At 45.7% G+C, this 22,237-nt stretch overlaps 2 protein-coding genes across 3 annotated transcripts; one reads left to right on the top strand and one right to left on the bottom strand.

Moving 5' to 3' along the window:
* Positions 1-2,432: 2,432 nt before the first annotated feature.
* VSIG8 (V-set and immunoglobulin domain containing 8) lies at positions 2,433-9,672 on the bottom strand. Its single transcript, XM_039366196.1, has 7 exons — positions 9,308-9,672; positions 8,128-8,353; positions 6,686-6,942; positions 5,880-6,044; positions 4,804-4,920; positions 4,391-4,526; positions 2,433-3,088 (listed from the first exon to the last, which is right to left on the bottom strand). Exons 1-7 carry the CDS (start codon positions 9,354-9,356, stop codon positions 2,647-2,649), a joined length of 1,392 nt encoding a protein of 463 aa, XP_039222130.1. The 5' UTR covers positions 9,357-9,672; the 3' UTR covers positions 2,433-2,646.
* Positions 9,673-12,801: 3,129 nt separating this feature from the next.
* Positions 12,802-21,042, top strand: LOC120318506 (SLAM family member 8-like). 2 transcript variants are annotated; one of them, XM_039366205.1, is made up of 5 exons: positions 12,802-12,830; positions 13,546-13,758; positions 14,692-15,021; positions 16,959-17,267; positions 19,207-21,042. In XM_039366205.1, the coding sequence occupies exons 2-5, from the start codon at positions 13,722-13,724 to the stop codon at positions 19,254-19,256; spliced, it is 726 nt and encodes a 241-aa protein (XP_039222139.1). In that variant the 5' UTR covers positions 12,802-12,830; positions 13,546-13,721; the 3' UTR covers positions 19,257-21,042. The 2 variants fall into 2 exon arrangements, with proteins under 2 accessions (XP_039222139.1, XP_039222138.1); XM_039366204.1 differs by lacking the exon at positions 12,802-12,830 and adding an exon at positions 18,332-18,448.
* Positions 21,043-22,237: the final 1,195 nt, after the last annotated feature.

Genomic DNA, 22,237 nt, shown 5'->3' with positions numbered 1-22,237 from the left:
GACAGATTCACTTAAGAACAGTGTTTATGGACATAACAAGGGCAGTGATTCACTTAACAAAGTGGGGCAAGAAAAGCCGTAAAATGGGGGCAAATTTCACTTAACGGCTGCCTTGCTCAGCCAGAGACATTGGGGGCTCCCTTGTGGCCGCAAGTTTGAGGACGACCTGTATTGTGGTCCTTCCTGCCACCTAGTGGCCCTGGGGCAGCACTGCAGATTTTTCAGAAGTCAGACTTCCAAAAACGGGTGTCTAATGGCATGTGACAGATTTTATCTTCCTGGGCTCCAAGATCACCTCAGATGAGGACTGCAGCCAAGAAATTAAAAGATACTTGCTCCTGGGGAGGAAAGCTGTGGCCAATCTAGGCAGCATGCTCAAAAGCAGAGACGTCACCCTGCCAACAAAAGTGCGTATAGTCAAGGCCAGGGTTTTCCCAGTTGCAATGTACGGCTGTGAAAGTTGGACCCTAAGAAAGGCCGAGCGCCAAAGAATGGAGGCCTTTGAACTCTGGTGCTGGAGAAGACTCCTGCGAGTCCCCTGGACTGCAAGGCGATCCAACCGGTCAGTCCTAGAGGAGATCAACCCTGACTGCTCTTTAGAAGGCCAGATCCTGAAGTTGAGACTCAACTACTTTGGCCACCTAATGAGAAGGAAGGACCCACTGGAGAAGAGCCTAATGCTGGAAAGATGGAGGGCAAGAGAAGAAGGGGACGACAGAGAATGGGGTGGCTGGATGGAGTCCCTGAAGCAGCAGGCGTGAGCTTCAAAGGACTCCAGAAGATGGCAGAGGACAGGAAGGCCTGGAGGAACGTGGTCCGTGGGGTTGCGATGGTTAGGACACGACTTTGCAACTAACAACAACAACAATGGTATGTGGGAATGACTTCTGGAGACGGGAGGAAGAATTACAGACTACTCAGAAAAGAGAGGGCTGAGCCTCATAGGAAGGAACAGAGTGGAAATGTTCAGGTGGGACCCCCCCCTAGTTTCTCGGCTGTAAAAGCAAGGGGGGGGCAGAGATGTTCTTTCAGATTTGCAAGACTGAGGCCAATCTAGTGAAGTACAGAGAATCCTCGACTTACGACCACAACAGAGCCCAAAATTTCCATCGCTAAATGAGACGGTCGCTATGTGAACCGTGCCCCGTTTTACGACTTTTCTGGCCACCATTGTTAAGTGAATTGCTGCAGTTATCCAATCAGTGACACAGTTGTTAAACGACAATGGCTCCTCCGTTGACTTGGTTTGTCTAAAAGTCGCAAAAGGGGATCACATGACCGTGGGACACTACGACCGTCATAAATAGGAGTCAGTCGCCAAGTGTCTGAATTTTTGATCACGTGACCCTGGGGATGCGGTAATGGTCTTAAGTGTGGGAAACGGTCATAGGTCACTTTTTACAATGCCGTTGTAACTTTGAACATCACTTAACAAACTGTTGTAAGTTAAGGACTACCTCAACTTTGTTTAATGACTGTTTGAAGTTACCTCTGCACTGAAAAAAAAAAAGCAATTTGCAGTCGTAAGTCAAGGAGTACCTGTTCTTTGCCGAAATTGACAAAACACAAATCCATTTGGCTACACAATAAGGCTAGGAAGAGAGCGACACTCCAACGCCCTTTTTAATGATTGGTGTATGTTTCATTGGCTATTTGTAAAAACAGGACCTGAGTCATTTTGGTAACAATATCTTGTTTATTAAGAGGTTTTCTACGCCTTTTCCTTCCGACGGTAAAACATTAACAAATGACTTATTTCTACCTTGAACGCCACGAAAACTCACACTAGAGTCAGCCTGTCAATCACAGGCTGGATTGTGCCCTATATCATTTTAATAAATAATCTTCTAGCACGACCAAAGCTGGAGTCAAAAGTGTCACATTTGGGGGGGGGGGAGAAAGCTTTCTCAAATTCAAGAACTCAAATTCTCAAATTTGGGAGAGACAAGTAATAATAATAATGATAAGTTCTTGGGAAGGATTTGATAGGCAGACAGGAGTGCAAAATCCGGTCTGAACATCTGGTTGACTCTTTGACAGATGGTAATGCAATGCTGGGCTTGATTGACGTCATCCTTTCAAAGGTGGGGCCAGTTCAAATTAAAAGTGAATAACAGAGGAAAACCAAAAATAAAAGTGTTCCTCCATGCTGGGGGGGGGGGAAATCATATAATAAATTGTGTCCATTTTCCGCAATTTGGTGTTTAATACGGCTGCATCAGCTCCTGCTGATATATCACCAGCTATGTTGGCTTTGTCTGTCTGGAATAGAATAGAATAGAATAGAATAGAATAGAATAGAATAGAATAGAATAGAATAGAATAGAATAGAATAGAATAGAATAGAGCTGGAAGGGACCTTGGAGGTCTTCTAGTCCAACCCCCTGCTCAGGCAGGAAACCCTATACCATTTCAGACAAATGGGAGTCCAATTTCTTCTTAAAAACTTCAGAGCATTTACAACTTCTGGAGGCAAGTTGTTCCGCTGGTTAATTAATTAGAATTGTGGTCTCCAGGCAGCAGATCGGAAAACACTGAATTATTGCATTTTTTTAAAAAAAAAAAAAAATAACCTGCTGCAAGTTTACATCCAATTCTCTGCCATTTTGGGACTTTGACCAGGAAAAAAAATCAAGAGCGGGACGCTTAAATGACGAGTCCCTCGCGGGTTTTAGCTGGCATCATTACGGCAACGCCTCCATATTGTCCGGGGTGGCTCCGTTTTCCGTGCGATGCGTCCCGGTCACAAACTGGGGCATCTGAATTCGGACTCTCGTGGCATGGAGTGTTAGAAGACCCCGAAGCGGCGGATCTTCCGTGGCTGTAGGAAGGCCCGCTGGCGTCGTAATGAACACGGGCCTTGGTGGTGACCACTGAAGGATGGCCACTGGCCGGGGGCGAGGTGCAGGAATTCGAACTCAGCTCTGGGTCCTGATTTGGAGAGAGCATCTCGACCCCTTCTTGTTCCCGGGGGGACTCATATTTCCGGCGTTGCATGAAGTTGATGTTATGGGGAATGTACCCCAACACGGATCTTAAGCTGCTGTTGCGGCTTTCCTGTCTGGGTCTGGGGGCAGCAGTGTCCACTCTGCAAGGGGAAGGGGAAAAAAAAACCCTTATTTTCTTCTCCGTGCAATTTTATCCTCTCTTTCTAAGGAAGCCCAGCTGGGGGAGAGAGAGAGAGAGAGACGCGGCTGAAAGGACAGCCTTAAAGGGCATTTTGTACAGCTGTAGAAGCCTGGAGATGGAAGCAATCAGGAACCCTTGAGGCCATCCAGTCTCACCACTGCTCGGTGCGAGAATTTAAATTAAAGCATCCTGTTCAGATGGATACCTAGGTTCTAACCCTGCTGGTCCTCCTCACTGGAAGAAATCTTAGAAGGAAGGGAGGAAGGGAGGGAGGGAGGAAGGAAGGAAGGAAGGAAGGAAGGAAGGAAGGAAGGAAGGAAGGAAGGAAGGAAGGAAGGAAGGAAGGATTTGTGTGTGAAAGAAAAGAGAGAAGGAAGGCAAGAAGGAAGGAGAAGGAAAAATTCTGTGTGAATGAGAAGGAGGGAAAGAAGGAAAGGAGAAGAAAAAAAAGGAAAGGAAAAAGAGGGAGGGAGGGAAGGAAGGAAGGTGGATTTGTGTGTGAAAGAAAAGAGAGAAGGAAGACAAGAAGGAAGGAGAAGGAAAAATTCTGTGTGAATGAGAAGGAGGGAAAGGAGAAGAAAGAAAAGGAAAGGAAAAAGAGGGAGGGAAGGAAGGAAGGAAGGTGGATTTGTGTGTGAAAGAAAAGAGAGAAGGAAGGCAAGAAGGAAGGAGAAGGAAAAATTCTGTGTGAATGAGAAGGAGGGAAAGAAGGAAAGGAGAAGAAAAGAAGAAAAGGAATTATGTGAGGAAAGGAAAGGAAAGGAAAAAGAGGGAAGGAAGGAAGGAAGGAAGGAAGGAAGGAAGGAAGGAAGGAAGGAAGGAAGGAAGGAAGGAAGGAAGGAAGGAAGGAAGGAAGGAAGGAAGGAAGGAAGGAAGGGAATGGGAGGGAGGGAAAGAAGGAAGGCAGGGAGGGAGGGAGGAAAGAAAGTTCTGGATTCTTGAACAAGAGGTTTCAATCCCCGTGGAGATTAGGCATTTGAAACCCAAGGAACATTCATTTATTTGACAAAATAAATAAAAGATGCTCAAAGGAGATGCTACAAAAACACACCAGTGTTCTGTATGGGCTAATGGCCCTTATGATGACAGCATCATTTATTGAGTCTCCCGGGGCTCTGCAAAGGAACTTGAGGTCCTCAAAACTGACCCCATGACAAATTCAGGAAGAGCAGACACGGCCCGCCCGGAGGGTCATTCCCGGATGCTGTTCCCCCATCTCCCCCCCCCCAAGCCCCTCCCTCCTTGGCCTCCCCCCCCTCACCTGATTTGGTTGGATTCCTCCTTGCAGCGTTTTTTCTTGCAACAGTGAACCAGACAGACGATGAGGCAGATGAGGAGCACCAGGAAAAGCAGTGAGCCCAGGACGGCTCCCACGATGATAGTCAGGAGGGGGGAATCTGGAAGAGGAGGAGGAGGAGAGAGAGGATGTTGAGGACAGCGAAGTAAGACAACGTTGGCGGGCTGTGATCATGGGTCCCAGTGAAAGATGCTGGCTACATTTGCTAATTGAACTGTGATCTGGATATCTTTCTAGAATATGATATTGTTTTTCTCAGGTCTTCTTTCTTTGAAGATTTCCACTCCTTCCTTCCTTCCTTCCTTCCTTCCTTCCTTCCTTCTTCCATCGCTCAAGCCTGGGGCTTGAAAAATAGACAGAAAATGCTTTCCACTTACCATGTGAGACCTCCAATGTACACCGAGCTGATCCGACTTTGTTGGAGACAATGCACTGGTAAACCCCAAGATGGTTAGGTGATACTTTGTGGATGACCAGATCCCCAGGACTGGAACCTTCAGAGGAGAGAAAAGTCAAGAAATGTGCAAAAGTACATTTGTCTGTCTGTCTGCCTGCCTGTCCATCTCCATCTATTCCTCTACTCATCCATCCTTCCATCTATCAAAAGAGGGGGTATCTCTCTATCTGTCTATCCATCCATCCATCCTCTGTCTGTCTGTCGGTCTATCGATCTATTCCATCCATATCTATCTATCTATCTGTCTGTCTGTCTGTCTGTCTATTTATCTATCTATCTATCTATCTATCTATTTATCTATCCCATCCATATCTATCTATCTATCTATCTATCTATCTATCTATCTATCTATCTATCTATCTCATAATCTACTTATTCATCCAGATATCAGTTTATCCCTTCATCCATCAACAATTTGTCTATCCAAGCATCCATCTATCTATCCATCCATCCATCCATCCATCCATCCATCCATCCACCCTCCCACCCACACACCCATCCATCCATCCATCTCTCCATCCTTCTATCCCAGAAGTTTCCTTTATATTTTGTTTCTTCCTTTTCAATTTTATTTATTCAATTTAGGCACCAGCCAGCTCCAAATTGATTCTGGGTGGCGAAAAATAAAACTAAACCAAATATAATTAAAATGACGGAGGAAAAGGAATAAAGAACGGCAAACATTATTTCTTCTTTAATATGAAATTTGCTCTCTAGCCTGGCACCCTTTTAGATGTGTTAAACCACAATGTCCTTTTCAGGCGGTGGCTGATGGGAATTGTAATCCAGCACCTCCCAGAACACTCCATTGGCGCTCTAAGCAGGGAGTTTTAAGCCACGCGAGGAGGGTTTTAAACAAACCAGTTTCATCGTGGTTTCCGGAGGCCTGGGCTTCCTCTCTTCCTCGTGGTTTCCTGAGGCCTGGGCTTCCTCTCCCAATGAAGCCTCTTGCACCCCATCACCCCAATTTGGGGGCACTCCCTCTATTTATCTTACCTGCCACGGTGCTGGCGGGCAGCCCACTCTCTATGGGGAAGTCTGCCATTTTGGTCCAGCGGTACATGAGCGGGTGGCTGCCAGCTCCGGAGCCACAACGGAGGATAATTTCATTGCCGAGGAAAACCTTGCCTGAGATCGAACAATGTGGCGTCGAGGGTTTCTCTGGAAGAAGGCCACGAACGGGGTGTCAAGAACATGGTCAACCTCGCCAGGTAAAGCAGACAGGAATCACAACTGGATGAGCCAATTCTAGTTTGTGTAAAGCTACACGGACAGAATCTTGCCAGTCTGGAAGTACAACTCTCCCGCCGTCTCCTTCACAGCCTGAGAAACTAGGGAGGGTCCAATCTGAGCCTCTCGCCCTGCCTGTTACACAGCTGAGGGCTCTGCTGTCTCTTATCTGACCATTTCTGAGCAGGGTCTCTTTGCTCCATCTCCCAAGTCTTCCCCCATATCCTTGCACACACTCTGAACTCTTTCCATAGATCTAGAGTTTGCTTCCCCTTTACAGTCCACAAACTAGGGAGGGTGCCTGTCCATTATCCAGCCGAGGGCTCAGCTATCACGTGTCTGATGTTCCCTTGCTAGTGTCTCTTTGCCCTATCTCCAACTAAGCACAAACACAGGTTGATGCTGGGAATCAAAACACGGCACAAGGTGGGACTTTGCAGAAAGTTGGCCAACGAGAGCCCCACATTTTTGCACATTCAGTTGTGTAAAGGGCCCATTTACAGTTGTGTAAAGGGGCCATTGGCCACAGCCACCCACTTGTCCCCTGAGCTGTGCTGCTGTCACTCACTCACCCAGCACCATGACGGTCACTTTCCGGGTGGCTACCGTAGTTTTTTTTACTTTGCACTCGTAGGTGGCCGAGTCGGAAATCTGAACGTTTTGGAGATTAATGGATGCGTCGTACTTGCTTGGATCGGGGACCACGAAGTTAACTCGCTGTTGTAAGCCGTTGCAGCAATCATTGGCCAATCCAAACGGGTGACCACCTTCGTTCTGCTGAAATCCTGGGTTACTAAAACGGCTGGCATCTTGGTTTCCTGACCCTCCCCTGGGGTGCAAATATGGATATCCCGGCTGGATCACTTGATGGCCTTGATAGCTCAAGATCTGATGGGCAGGAAGCAGAGAACAACACTGTTGAATCAAAACAAAAAAGAAAAAGAGGTTTCTGATTGGCTTAAGGAGAAATGAGATCTGTTTGCGGCATTTTTTGCAGAACGACCAAATTGAATCCTTCACTTTGATCTGGAAATTGGACCACACGCCCTCTTCTCCTTTTTGGGCCAGTCTGCAAATCTCATGGTGCCGTCCTCCCATCCGAACATAAAGTTTGTTTATTTTAATGATTAGTTTCGATTCGTTTTTTTCTCTCTCGACTTTGCAAAATCCAATAAAGTAATCTTAAGTGCAGCAACCAGAATTAGACTGTTAATTATTCTAATTAATTTTCCCAATGCATTAGCATCAGGAAAGGGGACATTAGGATGAAGTCTTGAAAAAGTGTATATGGGTGGTCCTCCATTTACGAAAAAGGGAACTAAGGACTGAATTTTGGTGGCTTGGCAACGTAGGCATGTTTACGGCAGCATCCTGTGGTCACGTGACCACGTTCTGTGCCGGTTTTACCAAAAACTGGTACACACTTATGCATTTTGGAAAAAAGCACATCCCTAGTCAACCGTTGGTTGACTTAATGACTGCCATAAGAAAGGTTTTAAAATCAGGCTGATCCAGCAGCCTACAAGTTACCAATAAGATCAATGAATAGATATTAATTATAATTGTTCCCTGGATTCTTGGTTATAAAACTTCTGTTTTATAAAAATAATATCCATTAAACGTCAGTGGTGTAACCAACTTTAAGAAGGTTCCATCTTTAAGATGTGAGTTTCAAAGCTTGAACAGGGTTTCTTAAGCTTGGCAACGTCACGCTGGGCGGGCATCAACTCCCAGCATTCCCTAGCTGCTGAGTCAATATTTGAGAATTGCATGCTGGCTAGAGAATTCTGGGAGTTAAAGTCCATCCATCTTAATGTGTGCAGGCTGGGGGATTCTGGGAGTTGAAGCCCACCCATCTTAAAGCAAGTTGGCTGGGGAATTCTGGACATTGAAGTCCACCCATCTCAAAGCGTGCTGGCTGGGGAATTCTGGGAGTTGAAGTCCACCCACCTTAAAGCATGATGGCTGGGGAATTCTGGGAGTTGAAGTCCACCCATCTTAAAGTGGCTAAAGCTGAGAAACATTGGAATAAGCATTGAATCTGGATGACCTCAGCAAACTCACCACACTGTCCAAATTCGTGGGATCAGCATTCATCTGTGTCCACTCAATATCCAGATCATTGGGGCCCTCGTCTTGGGGTTCCAGCTCAAATGGACACCCCAACTTTACCGACTCCCCCTTGGCCAGGTAGAGGATTTCTCGGCCTTTGGCCTTGATCTTCACAGCAGGGGAAAGAGCTGGTCGGCAGAAAAAGGAGAGACGTGTCTTAGCTTGGTTGCCCAGCTGGAGACAAACTTACTGCATAAAATATTTTAGAGAATTTCCCAAAAATATTCTAGCAGAGGAATGATTGCTTACACTTAGAAAGCTCCTTTCCTTTCCTCTTTTTCTTTCTTTCTTTCTCTCTCTCCTACCCACCCTCCCTCTTTTTCTTTCTTTTTTCTTTCTCTCTCTCCTTTCCTACTTTCTTTCTTTCTTTTCTCTCTCTCTCCTTTCCTACCCATCTTTCCTTCCTTCCTTCTTTCTTTCTTTCTTTCTTTCTTTCTTTCTTTCTTTTTCTTTCTTTTTTTTCTCTCTCTCCTTTCCTACTTTCTTTCTCTTTCTTTTTCTCTCTCTCCTTTCCTACCCCCTTCTTTCTTTCTTTCTTTTTTTCTTTTTCTCTCTCCTTTCCTACCCATCTTTCCTTCCTTCTTTCTTTTTGTTTCTTTTGGTTCTCTCTCTCTCTCTCCTTTCGTACTTTCTTTCTCTTTCTTTTTCTCTCTCCTTTCCTACCCATCATTCCTTCCTTCCTTCCTTCCTTCCTTCCTTCCTTCCTTCCTTCCTTCCTTCCTTCCTTCTTTTTCTTTCTTTTTTTCTTTCTCTCCCTCTCCTTTCCTACCCATCTTTCCTTCCTTCCTTCCTTCTTTCTCTTCTTTCTTTCCTGTCATCGTTATGATTTTTGACTTCATTTTCTCTCTCTCAGCTTTACAAAACCGAACCAAGTCCTCTTAAAAAAAAAGAAAGAAAAGAAAGAGGACTAGAAACTTGGCTGCCTTTCTCTTTGCAAAGCGTGCCCCGCCCCCCCCCCCAGTTCAGAGGCACCCCGTTTTCCCATCTCCAGCTTCTTTCCAAACATCTCCCGAGCCAGGGAAAGCCACCCGGGATGGGAATGCCTTCTGCTGCTTGCTGAGAACGGACGATGCCAGCCTTACCCGGCGCCAGGCAGAGAAGGAAGAACCTCAGGGCTTGAATTCCAGTCATGCTCCCCGCGGGACTGGGCAGGCTGGGGAGAGAGTGTCGTCCTGCCAGACTGGGGAGAAGCTGGAGGAGCCGGGCTTTTCATGCCGCAGGGCCTGGCCCCCGCCCTGCCCCTTTGGATGCCTTTGGGGTGAATTGAGGAGCCACTAGGCCACTCCCCACGAGTGAACTGGCACAGCCACCGCCTGCTCGCCCTTCCAGTCACGTTCTTACTCAGCTGTCAATGGACAAGCAGGTGTCCTTTCACCCTGGACGCCCCGGGGCTCAGGAGAGGAGACGCTCATGGAGGGGAAAGGCTTCGTTTCAACTTTGCTTTTATTGCCAGAAGAAGAGACGGGACCTTCGAGCAGGGCTTTTCAACCTTTTCACCCACGGTACCACTTTTAGGATATGGCGACATCCGAGGACCACCCGTCGCCTAGCAACGTGTCCAAAACTTGATGACCCCCCCCAAAAAAGGGAAAAAAGTGATAAAGTACAGGTAGTCCTCGACTTACAACAGTTCGCTTAGTGACTGTTCAAAGTTACAATAGCACTGAAAAAAGTGCCCCCCAAGCCACAGCTGAGCAAGACACCTGCCTGCCCGCCCGGTGCTGGTCAAGGGGGCAGCTGTGGGCCCGGGAGACCCAGATTGTAGTCTCCCTTCAGCTAGGAAAGCTCAGTGGGGGGTTTCAAACCTGTCCCCATCTCTCTGCGTAGCCTACCTCGCTGGGATGGTGTGTAGTGATAGAAAAGGAAGGAAGACGTGAACTTGAAGAGGAGGAGGAGGAAGAAGAAGAAGAGGAAGGGAGGGGGAAGGGAGAAGGAGAGGAAGAAGGAGAGGAGGATGAGTGAGAAGGGGGAAGGAAGGAAGGAAAAGTTAGAGAAGGAAGTCAAGAGAAGTCAAGAGAAAGAAGGAAACGAGGGTGGAAGGAGAGAAGGTTGATGGAAGGAAGGAAGGAAAAAAGGAAAGAACAAAGAGAGAAGGAAGTCAAGAGAAAAGGAAGGAAGGAAGGAAGGAAGGAAGGAAGGAAGGAAGGAAGGAAGGAAGGAAGAAAGGAAGGAAAAGATAGAGAAGGTAGGAAGTCAAGAGAAGTCAAGAGAAAGAAGGAAGTGAGGGTGGAAGGAGAGAAGGTTGATGGAAGGAAGGAAGGAAAAAAGGAAAGAACAAAGAGAAGGAAGTCAAGAGAAAAGGAAGGAAGGAAGGAAGGAAGGAAGGAAGGAAGGAAGGAAAAGATAGAGAAGGAAAGAAGTCAAGAGAAAGAAGGAAGTGAAGGTGGAAGGAGAGAAGGTTGATGGAAGGAAGGAAAAAAGGAAAGAACAAAAAGAGAGAAGGAAGTCAAGAAAAAAGTAAGGAAGGAAGGAAGGAAAAGATAGTGAAGAAACTCAAGAGAAGTCAAGAGAAAGAAGGAAAGGAGGATGGAAGGAAAGGAAGAATGAAAAAAAGAAAGAACAAAAAGAGAAGGAAGTCATGGGAGAAAGAAGGAAGGAAGGGAGGGAGGGAGGGAGGAAGCAGAAGGAGAAGAAAGGGAAGAGAGAGATGAAGAATGACAAAAAAAGATAAATAAAAAGTGAAAGCAGCAGCAGAAGAGGAGGAGAGTGTGGGAAAGAGGGATGGGGAAGAAGAGGAAGAAGAAGAGGAAGAGGAAGAGGAAAGAGGGGAGCTGGCACCTGCTGAGGGCTGACCTTCCCACCCTCTCAGAGTCTCATTTCAGGGTCACCAAGGAGAGGCAATGACTATCCCGCTGTCTGCAACCGGCAGGATATGATCCCGGCCATCCGCTCTAGAACCCACAATTAATTCCCAGCTTGTAACAACCCAGCTTGGGTGCTGCCCCAGGAGGTGGCTGAGCAGGAGGGGTGGAGACGGCTGAGGAATCAGCCCAAAAGGGAAACGGTTTCTCCCCGGCAATCCATTTGCTTCCTCCTCAAAGCTTGGCACAAAATCTTTGCAAACTTTGGCACAAAAAAAGGGCAGGATTTTTTTTAAAAAAAGAATGCAAAGATGGCTGCTTTCCCCCAAATGACTTTAGCTGCAGTCCTGCTCAGTGACCCGCATTTACGACCGTTTGCAAGCATCCTGCGGTCCCCTGACTGCGATTTTGGGGTGGTTTTTTCCTCCCATTGTTTCCAACATTTACGTCTCGTTTCCGGCAAAAAAAAAAAAAAAAACCCAAACCACCCATTAAAGAAATCAGGGTTCGTTCCAGATTGAGGTGTTTGCTTAATGTCCGCTGCAGGAAAAGGTTGTAAATTGGGGTGTCGTGATGCGGTGACCCACTTAACAACTGCCAAGACTGTAATTCCGGCCTCAAATGCAGTCGTAAGTTGAGGACTCCCTGTAGATAAACAGGAAACAACTCAAGGGCACTACTCAGAAATCAACACAGTGGCCCTTTCAATTTGGGTTAGTTGTTATATTCGCTTTGGTGTTAGTTTTGGCTCACTGTGACCTGTTATTATGTTCATTGTATTGTTTTTATTAAAATAAACAGCCTAAATTTTCAGGCTGTTTAACTGGCTGCAGTGGAATGGCTGTATTCCATACTCCTCAAGCTGAGGTGGCGATGTCTGTTGATTTAGCTAAGTGTTTCTCAAGCACAGTTGCATCAAGAGGGGTGGACTTCAACTCCCAGAATCCCCCAGCCGACATCCTTTAAGATGGGTGGGCTTCAATTCCCAGAATCCCCCAGCCAGCCTGCTTTAAGATGGGTAGACTTCAACTCCCAGAATTCCCCAGTCAGCTTGCTTTAAGATGGGTGGACTTCAACTCCCAGAATCCCCCAGCCGACATCCTTTAAGATGGGTGGGCTTCAATTCCCAGAATCCCCCAGCCAGCCTGCTTTAAGATGGGTAGACTTCAACTCCCAGAATTCCCCAGTCAGCTTGCTTTAAGATGGATCGACTTCAACTCCCAGAATCTCCCAGCCAGCTTGCATTAAGAGAGGTGGACTTCAATTCCCAGAATCCCCCAGCCAGCATGTTTATTTTATTCAATGCCCGCCTGTCTTTCACATGTGTGAATGCATGTACGGTACACTTGCGTAAAAGAGACAGACGAAGAGATTTATACTAAGAAGCAGGAGATGTGTGAAAGGGAGGTTAATCCCTCCGTCCCCCTCTTCCAAGATCCAGCATTCCTGTCCTCATACATGCCTTTTTTTTTTGCAGCTAAGGTAGACTGCGCACGACCAAGGAAGTTCCACAAACCCTTCTCAACCATTTCCTCGGACTGCAAACATTTTTTTTACTGGATCTCGCTCCTGCATTTGTTGATTGTTCACCTTCCTGGCTGGCCGTATGCAACGGACTCACATGTGGCAAAGTGCATTACACAGCAGGCGTGCTGCCAAAAGGAAGTGACTTGCCAACTGTTGACAAAAAGCGGGCGGTGGGGCTAGATTTTCCTGCCCCAGCCTGATCATGCTCCTAGCCCGAGTGAAGACTCGAATCCGGTTCCAAGTCAGCTGTTAAGAGTTGTGAAAACTTGGCAGAAAGGTTAGCTTTGCGTAAAATCATCCAAGCGATATTCAGACAATCCTAATGAAAATTTTCCTCCCGTTAAAATTCCAAATTATGGGGATCCAGGTACTCCGATCACCATCGCTCTGAACCTATCCAGGCAGAACAATTAACCAGTGGAACAACCTGCCTCCAGAAGCTGTGAATGCTCCAACACTGGAAGTTTTTAAGAAGAGACTGGACAGCCATTTGTCCGAAATGGTCTAGGGTTTCCTGCCTGAGCAGGGGGTTGGACTAGATGACCTCCAAGGTCCCTTCCAACTTAGTAGTAGTAGTAGTAGTAGTAGTAGTAATAGTAGTAGTAGCAGCAGCAGCAGTAGTGTTCAAAAGTCAAGGACCACCTGTATTTATTTTTAAATCAGATTTTAATAACATTGTTCCCTCTTTGTTTACTGTTATTTGGGCTGGCTTCCTTTATTTTATTTTATTTTATTTTTATTTTCCTGGGGTTTTATTTCTGTTAGATTTGCCCCATCCTACCAGGGCAGGAATCTTTCGGGTCACAAGGCTAAATCTAAACCTTTCCAGGGCAGGAAAAAAAAAAAAGGGTGCTTTCTTGAAACCGCTCGATTCCCTTTTCCTGGGAATTACCAGAGCAGAAAAACACAAAAACATTTATCAGAATTTGCAAAGTTTTCTTGTAGATCAGCCTCCAGGTTTTTTTTTTTTTTTGCCTTTTTTTTTTCCCCAGTTCTGCTTTCTGCAACGGGTGCCCAAGATTATCCGTGGGAGTCCCCAATTCTTCCTTGAGTGATAAAAGGGGATTTCCTGTGGGAAAAAAACAACAACAGGCTTCATCATGTGACATCTACTTTCTCTTTTGCTGATGCCTTTTCGGCTTCTGCTGTCTTCCAGAACGGAGCTGGGATGGGTTGGGTCCTCCTTATATGGATGCTGGCTTCAGGTAAGAGAAATCTATTAAATTCACGTGGGTAGACTCCAGTCAACTGCATCTTGGTTGAATATAGAATAACAGAGTTGAGAGGGACCTTAGAGATCATCTAGTCCAGAGGCCCCTAACCTTTTGGGCACCAGGGATTGGTTCCGTGGAGAGAGGTTTTTCCGCAGACCGGAGGGTGCGTGGTTTTGTGTGCTGCCTGCATCCTGCAGATGGGCTTTGCTTGTTTGTGTGGACCGGTTGCTGGCATGCGACGGCCCAGTAGCAATCCACGGACCAGGGGTTAGGGACCCGTGTTCTAGTCCGACCCCCTGCTCAAGAAGGCGACCATATACCTCTACCATTCCAGACAAGTGCCTGTCCAGTCTCTTCTTAGAAATCTCCAGGGATGAAGCACCCACAATTTCTGGAGGCCAGCTGTTCCACTGGTTAACCGTTCTCACTGTCAGGAAGTTTCTCCTTCATGCTAACAGAATAACACAGTTGAAAGGGACCTTGGAGGTCTTCTAGTCTACCCCCTGCTCAAGCAGGAGACCCTATCCCGTGCCAGACCAATGGCTCTCTAATCTCTTCTTAGAAACCTCCAGTGTTGGAGCACCCGCAATTTCTGGAGGCAAGCTGTTCCACTGGCTAATCGTTCTCACTGCCAGGAAATTTCTCCTTCGTTCTAGGTTGCTTCTCTCTTTAATGACCTTCCGCCTGTTATTTTTTCCTCCTGCCCTCAGGTGCTTGGTCTAGGAGGGCTCCTGCTTTGAGCAGGGGGTGGGACTAGAAGACCTCTGGAGTCCCCTTCCAGAGCCACGATTCTACCTTTCTTTGCCAGGTTTGTTTCAGCCCAGAGCTGGAGACATGAATCGAGACGAGGTCTCCTTATTGTAGAAGAAGAGAAGAAGAATTCCACGCACCTTTGATGTAAAGATATTTTTTTTTCTCTCGCAGCTCTTCTCTTGTCGAGGGCCTACACACCAGCGCAGGTGGTCGGAGTAGCGGGGGGCTCTGTTGCCTTCAAAGTGAGCCCCCCTCCCAATTTTCACATCCGGGAGATCATCTGGCGTTCCTTGACGCCTTCCGAAGAGTTGGTGGCCACCTCGTTCAAGGGAACCCCAGAGATCCAGTATCGGTCCCGTTTTTACGGAAGGACTCAACTCCACGACAACTTCACCTTACAGATCAACCCGGTGGACTTAGAAGATGCTGGGATTTTCTCCGCCCTCCTGGTGGATACCACAGGACAGATGAAACAACAGGTTTTCGAGCTGAAGGTTTTTGGTACGTTGTGCTATCCCAAAAAAGGGCATGTCAGATTAGAAGACCTATTGATTCATCTGTTTTTACTCTTTGGTTGGAAACAAAGATCTGTTCCTTTGGGTCTCTTCTAGAATCTCCAACCTGGATTAATCCCATGGTGGGGAATATTATCCTAACGATTTACTCCATTCTCAGTTCAAAGAAAAACTATAGCTCTCAGGACCGATTAGCGCCGTGTTCCTCAGCCTTAGCCATTTGACGATCGGTGGACCTTATTTCCTTCCACCCATCTTCAACCTGGCCAAGGTTGAAGGTTAGATTAGAAGCTTGGTGTTCTTCAAAGATCACCGCTTTGTTAACTAGTGTAAAAGTTGCACTCATATCATATGCAAAAGTTGGTTGATATATAGTCTTGGTTAGCTTTTGGGGGAGGATGGGTCTTAATGGGAGATTAATAGCCTTTGCTGGCTGAATTTCTGTCTGAGTTTGGTGAGTAAAACCAACTTGCAAAAAGAGGACACAGGGTGCCTTGCCTCAAATTGGGTTTTAAAAAAATGATTAAAATATCTGGGAGAGGGTAGTCTTTCCCCTGGCATCAAAAAAGCATCAACCCAGTGAATTATGTAATTATTATGTAAACTATGTAAGTGTTGTTTTGTCTGGGTTGCAAGTCAGCCATTTCTGCCCCTTGCCCTTCGCTTCGCTTCGCTTCACTTCATTTATTTATTTTACTTCACTTCATGTATTTATTTTATTTGACTTCATTTCAACTTGCTTTTTTCTTTGCTTTGCTGTGCTGTGTTGTATTTGATTTTGACTTTGCTTTTTTACTTCATTTTACACTGCCTTACTTTATTTTAGATGGCTTTTTACTCTATTTTGCTTTACTTGTTTTATTTTAAATTACCTAGCTGACATTGAATTATCTTTTTATATTATTTTAGAGGGCTTTTCGCTTATTTCACATCGTGTCTTGCTTTATTTTGCTTTGCTTATTTGAAATTCACTAACATTCCATTATTTTTTTATATTATTTTAGATGGCTTCTTGCTTATTTCCTATCACCTTTTACTTTATTTTAAATTACTTTAACATTAAATTATCTTTTTATATTATTTTAGATGGCTTCTTGCTTATTTCGTATCACCTTTTACTTTATTTTAAATTACTTTAACATTAAATTATCTTTTTATATTATTTTAGATGGCTTCTATTTCATTTTACGTTGTTTCGCTTTCTTTTATTTCACATTTTACTTATCTTATCTCATTTGTTTTGTTGTGTTTTTCAGGACAATATTTTAGATAGCTTTTTGCTTATGTTGCATCGTGTCTTACTTTATTTTGCTTTACGTATTTTAAATTCACCCACATTGAATTATCTTTTTATATTATTTTAGATGGCTTCTTGCTTATTTCATATCACATTTTACTTTATTTTAAATTACTTTGACATTACTTTATCTTTTTATATTATTTTAGATGGCTTCTACTTCATTTGACATTGTTTCGCTTTCTTTTATTTCACGTTTAACTTATTTTATTTCATTTGTTTTGTTTTCCAGCAACAACCTAACCCAGAAATGGGAGCCAGGGAAGGAACTAAAATATTACCCTTTCCCATACATACAATAATAATTTTTCAACCAATATGCTGTCTGAGTTTACATTCGTTAAATTCCTAATCCTTTATTCTTTCCTCTAGCCATCGATCAAATAAGTCCCAAATTTGATAATATTGTTTCTTCTTTTTCTCATACTTTCATAGTCTCATTGTCAATCTGTCCATCTCTGCGCACTCTAGTATTTTTTTGACTATTTCTTCATCTGATGGTATTCCTTCATTTTTCCAATATTATGTGTATGGAAAAAAAATTAATAAAAACTTTTACCTCCAAAAAAATATTACCTCTTCCCCACATTGCTCCCTCCCCTGATTTTTCTCCTCTCTCCTTCCAGATACGATTTCTACCCCAATTATCCGGGTGTTTCCTGAAGCAAAGGACGCGAATGCCTCCTCGGAAACCTGCATACTTTTTCTGAGTTGTCGTGCAGCCAGCAGGACTAATGTCACATACGAGTGGGCAGGGCTGGGGGGGAAGACCAGCCCCGGGCTGAAACATTGGCGCATGGAAGAGGGCCAGGTGCTAAGGGTCCAACTGGATCCCAAGGAAGTTCTCCAGGTGAGCTACACCTGCATGGCCTCCAATCCTGTACTCGACAAATCAGCGGTGGTTGAGCTCCAGGACTCCTGTCTACGACGTTCAGGTACGTGGCCAATTTGGGGATTAACCTGTTTCCCAGTCCCCAACCAGCCCCTTCACAAGGGGCTATATGGATAGTCCAAGGGTAGGCAACCTTGGCTCTTTTATGACTGGTGGACTCCAACTCCCAGAATTCCTGAACCAGCATGGCTCAGCTTGGAAACCTCTCCCTTTCCCCTCAGCGTGGCTGGCTCAGGAATTCTGGGAGTTGAAGTCCACGAGTCATAAAGCAGCCTAGGCCAGAGGTAAGCAAGCTTGGCTCTTTTATGACTGGTGGACTTCAACTCCCAGAATTCCCGAGCCAGCATGGGGGAACTATGGCCCCCTCATGACTCGTGGACTTCAACTCCCAGAATTCCTGAGCCAGCATGGCTCAGCTTGGAAACCTCTCCCTTTCCCCTCAGCATGGCTGGCTCGGGAATTCTGGGAGTTGAAGTCCACCAGTCATAAAAGAGCCAAGGTTGCCTACCTATGGATAGTCCTTGACGTACAGCCATAACTGAGCCCAAACTTTCTTTTGCTGAGGGAGACAGTGGTCCAATGAGTTTTGTCCCATTTTGCTACAGTTCTTAAGTGAATCCCTGCAGCTGGTTAATTAGTAACCCGGTTGTTAAGTGAATCTGGCTTCCCCATTGAGGGGGCCAAGTTATTCCCCAAAGCACCAAAAGGCAAGACGAGGAACAACGGATGGAAACTCATCAAGGAGAGAAGCAACTTGGAACTAAGGAGAAATTTCCTAACAGGGAGGACAATTAACCAGGGGAACAGCTTGCCACCAGAAGTTGTGGGTGCTCCATCACTGGAGGACTTCAAGAACAGCCACTTGTTTGAAATGGTAGAGTAGGGTGTCCTGCTCAAGCAAGGGGTTGGACTAGAAGAGAGGTCCCCAACCTTTTGAGCATCAGGGACCAGTTCCGTGGAGAGAGACTTTTCCATGGACTGGAGGGAGCGTGGTTTTGTATGCTGGCATGCCGCGGTCCGGTACTGGTCCACAGATCAGGGGTTGGGGAACCCTGGGCTAGAAAACCTCCAAGGTCACTTCCAACTCTGTTATTCCATGTTCTCCAGAAGGTGAGAAGAAGACCACATACAGTTTCAGGGAGTTCCTCTTGATCGTCATCCCAGTGGTCTCGTTCTTCTTCTTGCTGGCTGTCCTTTCGTGCGTGTGCTACAAACAGCATTCGGGTAAGTAGCTGTTCCGTTGATTAATTGTCCTCACTGTCAGGAAGTTTCTCCTTAGTTCTAGGTTGCTTCTCTCCTTGATCAGTTTCCATCCGTTGCTTCTTGTCCTGCCTTCAGGTGCTTTGAATAGCTTGACTCCCCTCTTCTTTGGGGCAGCCCCTGAGATACTGGAACACTGCTGTCATGTCACTCCGAGTCCTTCTTTTCATTGAACTAGACATCCCCAATTCTAGCAACCGTTCTTCGTAGGTTTTGGCCTCCAGTCCCCTGATCATCTTTTTTTTTTTTTGTATTGTGGTGACCGAAACTGGACATGTTATTCCACGTGTGGCCTCACTAGTGCAATATAAAGCAGTTAAAAAACAAGTTCATGTGATCTTGATTCTATCCTTCTGTTGATGCAGCCCAGGATTGTTGGCTGTTTTGACTACGAAGATGCTGCAACGGTCCTAAGTGTGAAAAATGGTCATGTCACCTTTTTCAGTGCCGTTGTAACTTCAAATGGTCATTAAATGATGTTGTTGACGACTACCTCTAGATTTCTTCCTTGGGTGGGCATCTCCAGAGGACTACAAATGCCATCAAGCCTGGTATCCAGCGATTGCTTTCCCTCTTTCCTAATGTCATTTCATCTAATTTGATTGGTTGATTGATTGATTGGCTCCCAATTTCTTTCTTTATCGATCATGGTTTATATAGCCACCCTTGCAGAGGGAATAATACAAAATGCCCTAATGCAAGATGTTAATATGTCTTTGTAGGGAAGAAAATGTTCTACACGGTTCCTGGAAGCGAGTCGATCCAGCTTTAATGGATGGGAAACGCGGATTTTCTCTGGTTGCTTCGGCTGAGAAGGTGGAAGACGTCGAGAAGGGGGAAGATGTTGTGTCGGTGGAAAAGAACTTCCCTTCTATCCTCTTGTGACACTTTTAAGGACGTTGGAGGTGATGGTTTGCTTGGAATTTTTGAAAGATGACCGCCACTGTCCAGTTGTGAGTCTCAACGCCCAGAGCTCTCCACCCAGCATTGCCAGCGTTGAGCATTCTGGGAGCTGAAGATTGTCTTCCGGGTCTGGGTACTACAATTCCCAGAATTCCTGAGGCAGCACAACAACCACTGAGAATTCTGGCAGCTGAAGATTGTCTTACGAGTCTGGGTACTACAATTCCCAGAATTCCTGAGGCAGCACAGCAACCACTGAGAATTCTGGCAGCTGAAGATTGTCCTCGGCTCTCGATACTACAATTCCCAGAGTTCCTGAGGCGGCACAGCAACTACTGAGAATTCTGGCAACAAAGATTGTCTTCCAGGTCTGGGTACTACAACTCCCAGAGTTCCCTAGGCAACACAGCAACCACTGAGAATTCTGGGAGCTGAAGATTGTCTTCCATGTCTCGATACTACAATTCCCAGAGTTCCTGAGGCAGCACAGCAACCACTGAGAATTCTGGGAGCTGAAGATTGTCCTCTGGGTCTCCATACTACAACTCCCAGAGTTGCCCAGTCAAGACACCCGCTGCTGAGAATTTGGGGAGCTGGAGATTGCCCTTCAACTCTGTGAACAGGCCACACAACCTCTTAATTTCTGAGCAAAAACTCTAGCAGATCCCATCTTGTTTTAATCTGCTGGTAGGTGAATAAATGGCTATTTTTAAAGGGAATAAACGTGGAACTCTCTCTTTTCTTTCTCTTTCTTTTCCTAGGAAGCTGGCCCGGGAAATTCCTTTCAGATCCCCAACCTTGGGATTTTCACAGGAGGAGGCAGAGAATTGCCCTATCACGTGCTCAGTTTCACTTTTGAGTTTTGCAATGTTTGCGTTTATTTCCAAAGGTCAAATAAACCTCCAGTTTTGTTTTGTTTTTTTAAAAAGCTTCATTTTCTTGTTGCAAAATGGCACCATCTACTGGCTTTAAAAAAGGGAATTTGAAAACATTAAAAAAAAAAAAAAAGAAAATATCCTTTCATTTGGGAACTCCCAATAATTGGACCCCCCCAAGCTAGTTCTCAATTTACGACCAGAATTGGGAGCAGAATTTTCATCGCTAAACGAAAATGGGGCTCCCCTCTTCCGACAGATGAAGAGAGGTTTTTAAGCAAAAGCCTTTTATTGAGATCAACATTCCCCCCCCCCCCCGGCTGTCCCGACGCCAGTTCGAACCCCAAAGAGTAATAATTCTGTTCACTAACCCAAGTTAAAACGAAAGCACCTCAAACAAAAAAAAAAAAAAAAGGAGAAAGGAAAAGGAAAGGAAAAAAGTAGCCAAATTAACAAATGTTTGACTGATTTGCTTTCTGGGGGGGGGGAGGAGTTCTAGCTTTTGGGGGGGGGTTGAAGTCAGTATCACAGAAGTGATAGAAGATCGGCAGGCTTTAGAAGGAAATGGGGAAAAATGCTAAATCTGCCAAATGAAGGTGCTTCAATAGGAAGGTTGCTTTAAGCAAGAAAAGCCAGTCTCCTTCACAAGAAGTTGCCCCAGGAGTGGGGAGGGAAGGGGGGGGGGCAAAAACAGCAGCAAAACATCAGGAGGGTGAAAATCCCAAGCCAGGGGAGCCCTCACATGAGGTCAGTTTGTCAAGAATTCCTAGAGATTTCAAAGGAAAAAAAAATAAGGCCATGGAAGGTCCTCCTACCCTGTCTGTCTTATCCTATCTATCCCACCGTCTTCTCTTCCTCTCCCATCTATTCCATTCCATCCCATTCCCTATCCTTTATTGTATCCTTTCCTTCCTCTTCCCTTGGTCCTTCCTTCTTTCCATTCCTTTTCCTTCCTTCACTTAGTCCTTCCTTCCTCCATTCTCTTTCCCATTCCACTGTGTCCAGTCCTATTCTACCCTATCCTTCCAAACTTTCATGGCTAAAACAAGAAAGGACAGCAACTTATAAGAATAGGGGGGCAGATTCCCCCTCCCCATGGACACCTTTTTTCTCAAAGATGTTTCCTTCCTGCACCTCAGTGGAAAATGATTGCCACCCCCCAGCCTCCCCCCCAAAAATAAAAACCTGGAAAGGGCCTCTTTCTGTCCAGAAACCAAAACAGGAATAAGGCCCAAATCACAGCATCTGAGCAAGGCCAATGCAGAGCAGCATTAGTGGAGGGAGGGGGAGGAGGAACAGTAAATCAGTAAATTGCTGGCTGTGGAATTCTGGGAGTTGAAGTCCACATGCCTTAAAATGGTCAAGGTTGAGAAACACTGGCTCCAGTCCATTAAGATTAATAATAATAAAAAATAAGACTGGAAACCTGCTAGGAAAATGCTAATCCCTCCAGGGTTTGTGTGTGGTTCCACCCAGACCCAAACCCCTCTTTGCTGGCCCAGATATCCAAAAAATCCCAATTCGGGCTGACGAACCACACGGGCTGCAGTCCGAACCAAGATTAAAAATCTTAATTCCAGGACCCCTAAATGCAGTGGGGCAGCATCAAGACACCATTTTTTTCCCCGATGAAGCACAGAGCCGACTGCACGGACGAGGTCCTTCCGTGGGGTACGTTCCTTTTTTAACTTCTTTTTTTTTAAAGAGCCAAAGAACGAAGCATTGGGGGGGGAAGATTCAAGTCACAGATTTACTGCGGTGCAAAAGTGCTCAGCTCCACAGAGAGGAGGGGAAAAAAAGGGAGGCGCTTCCGTCGGTGCCGGGACATTCGTTCATTCGTTCCAAAGCTGTGCAACGCCCTCCTGTTCCCCCCCACCCCGTCGCCTCGCCCCCCACCCCCTGGCTGGCTGGACGGGCGAGGAGGGGGGAAGAGAACAGGCCTAAAACTTTGGCCAGGACAGAAGCGATCCAGGGA

Source organism: Crotalus tigris, unplaced genomic scaffold, assembly GCF_016545835.1.
Source record: "Crotalus tigris isolate CLP2741 ecotype Arizona unplaced genomic scaffold, ASM1654583v1 scf7180000020245.1906669, whole genome shotgun sequence".
NCBI classification, from domain to species: domain Eukaryota; kingdom Metazoa; phylum Chordata; class Lepidosauria; order Squamata; family Viperidae; genus Crotalus; species Crotalus tigris.
This window is presented reverse-complemented; position numbering and strand designations above follow the sequence as displayed.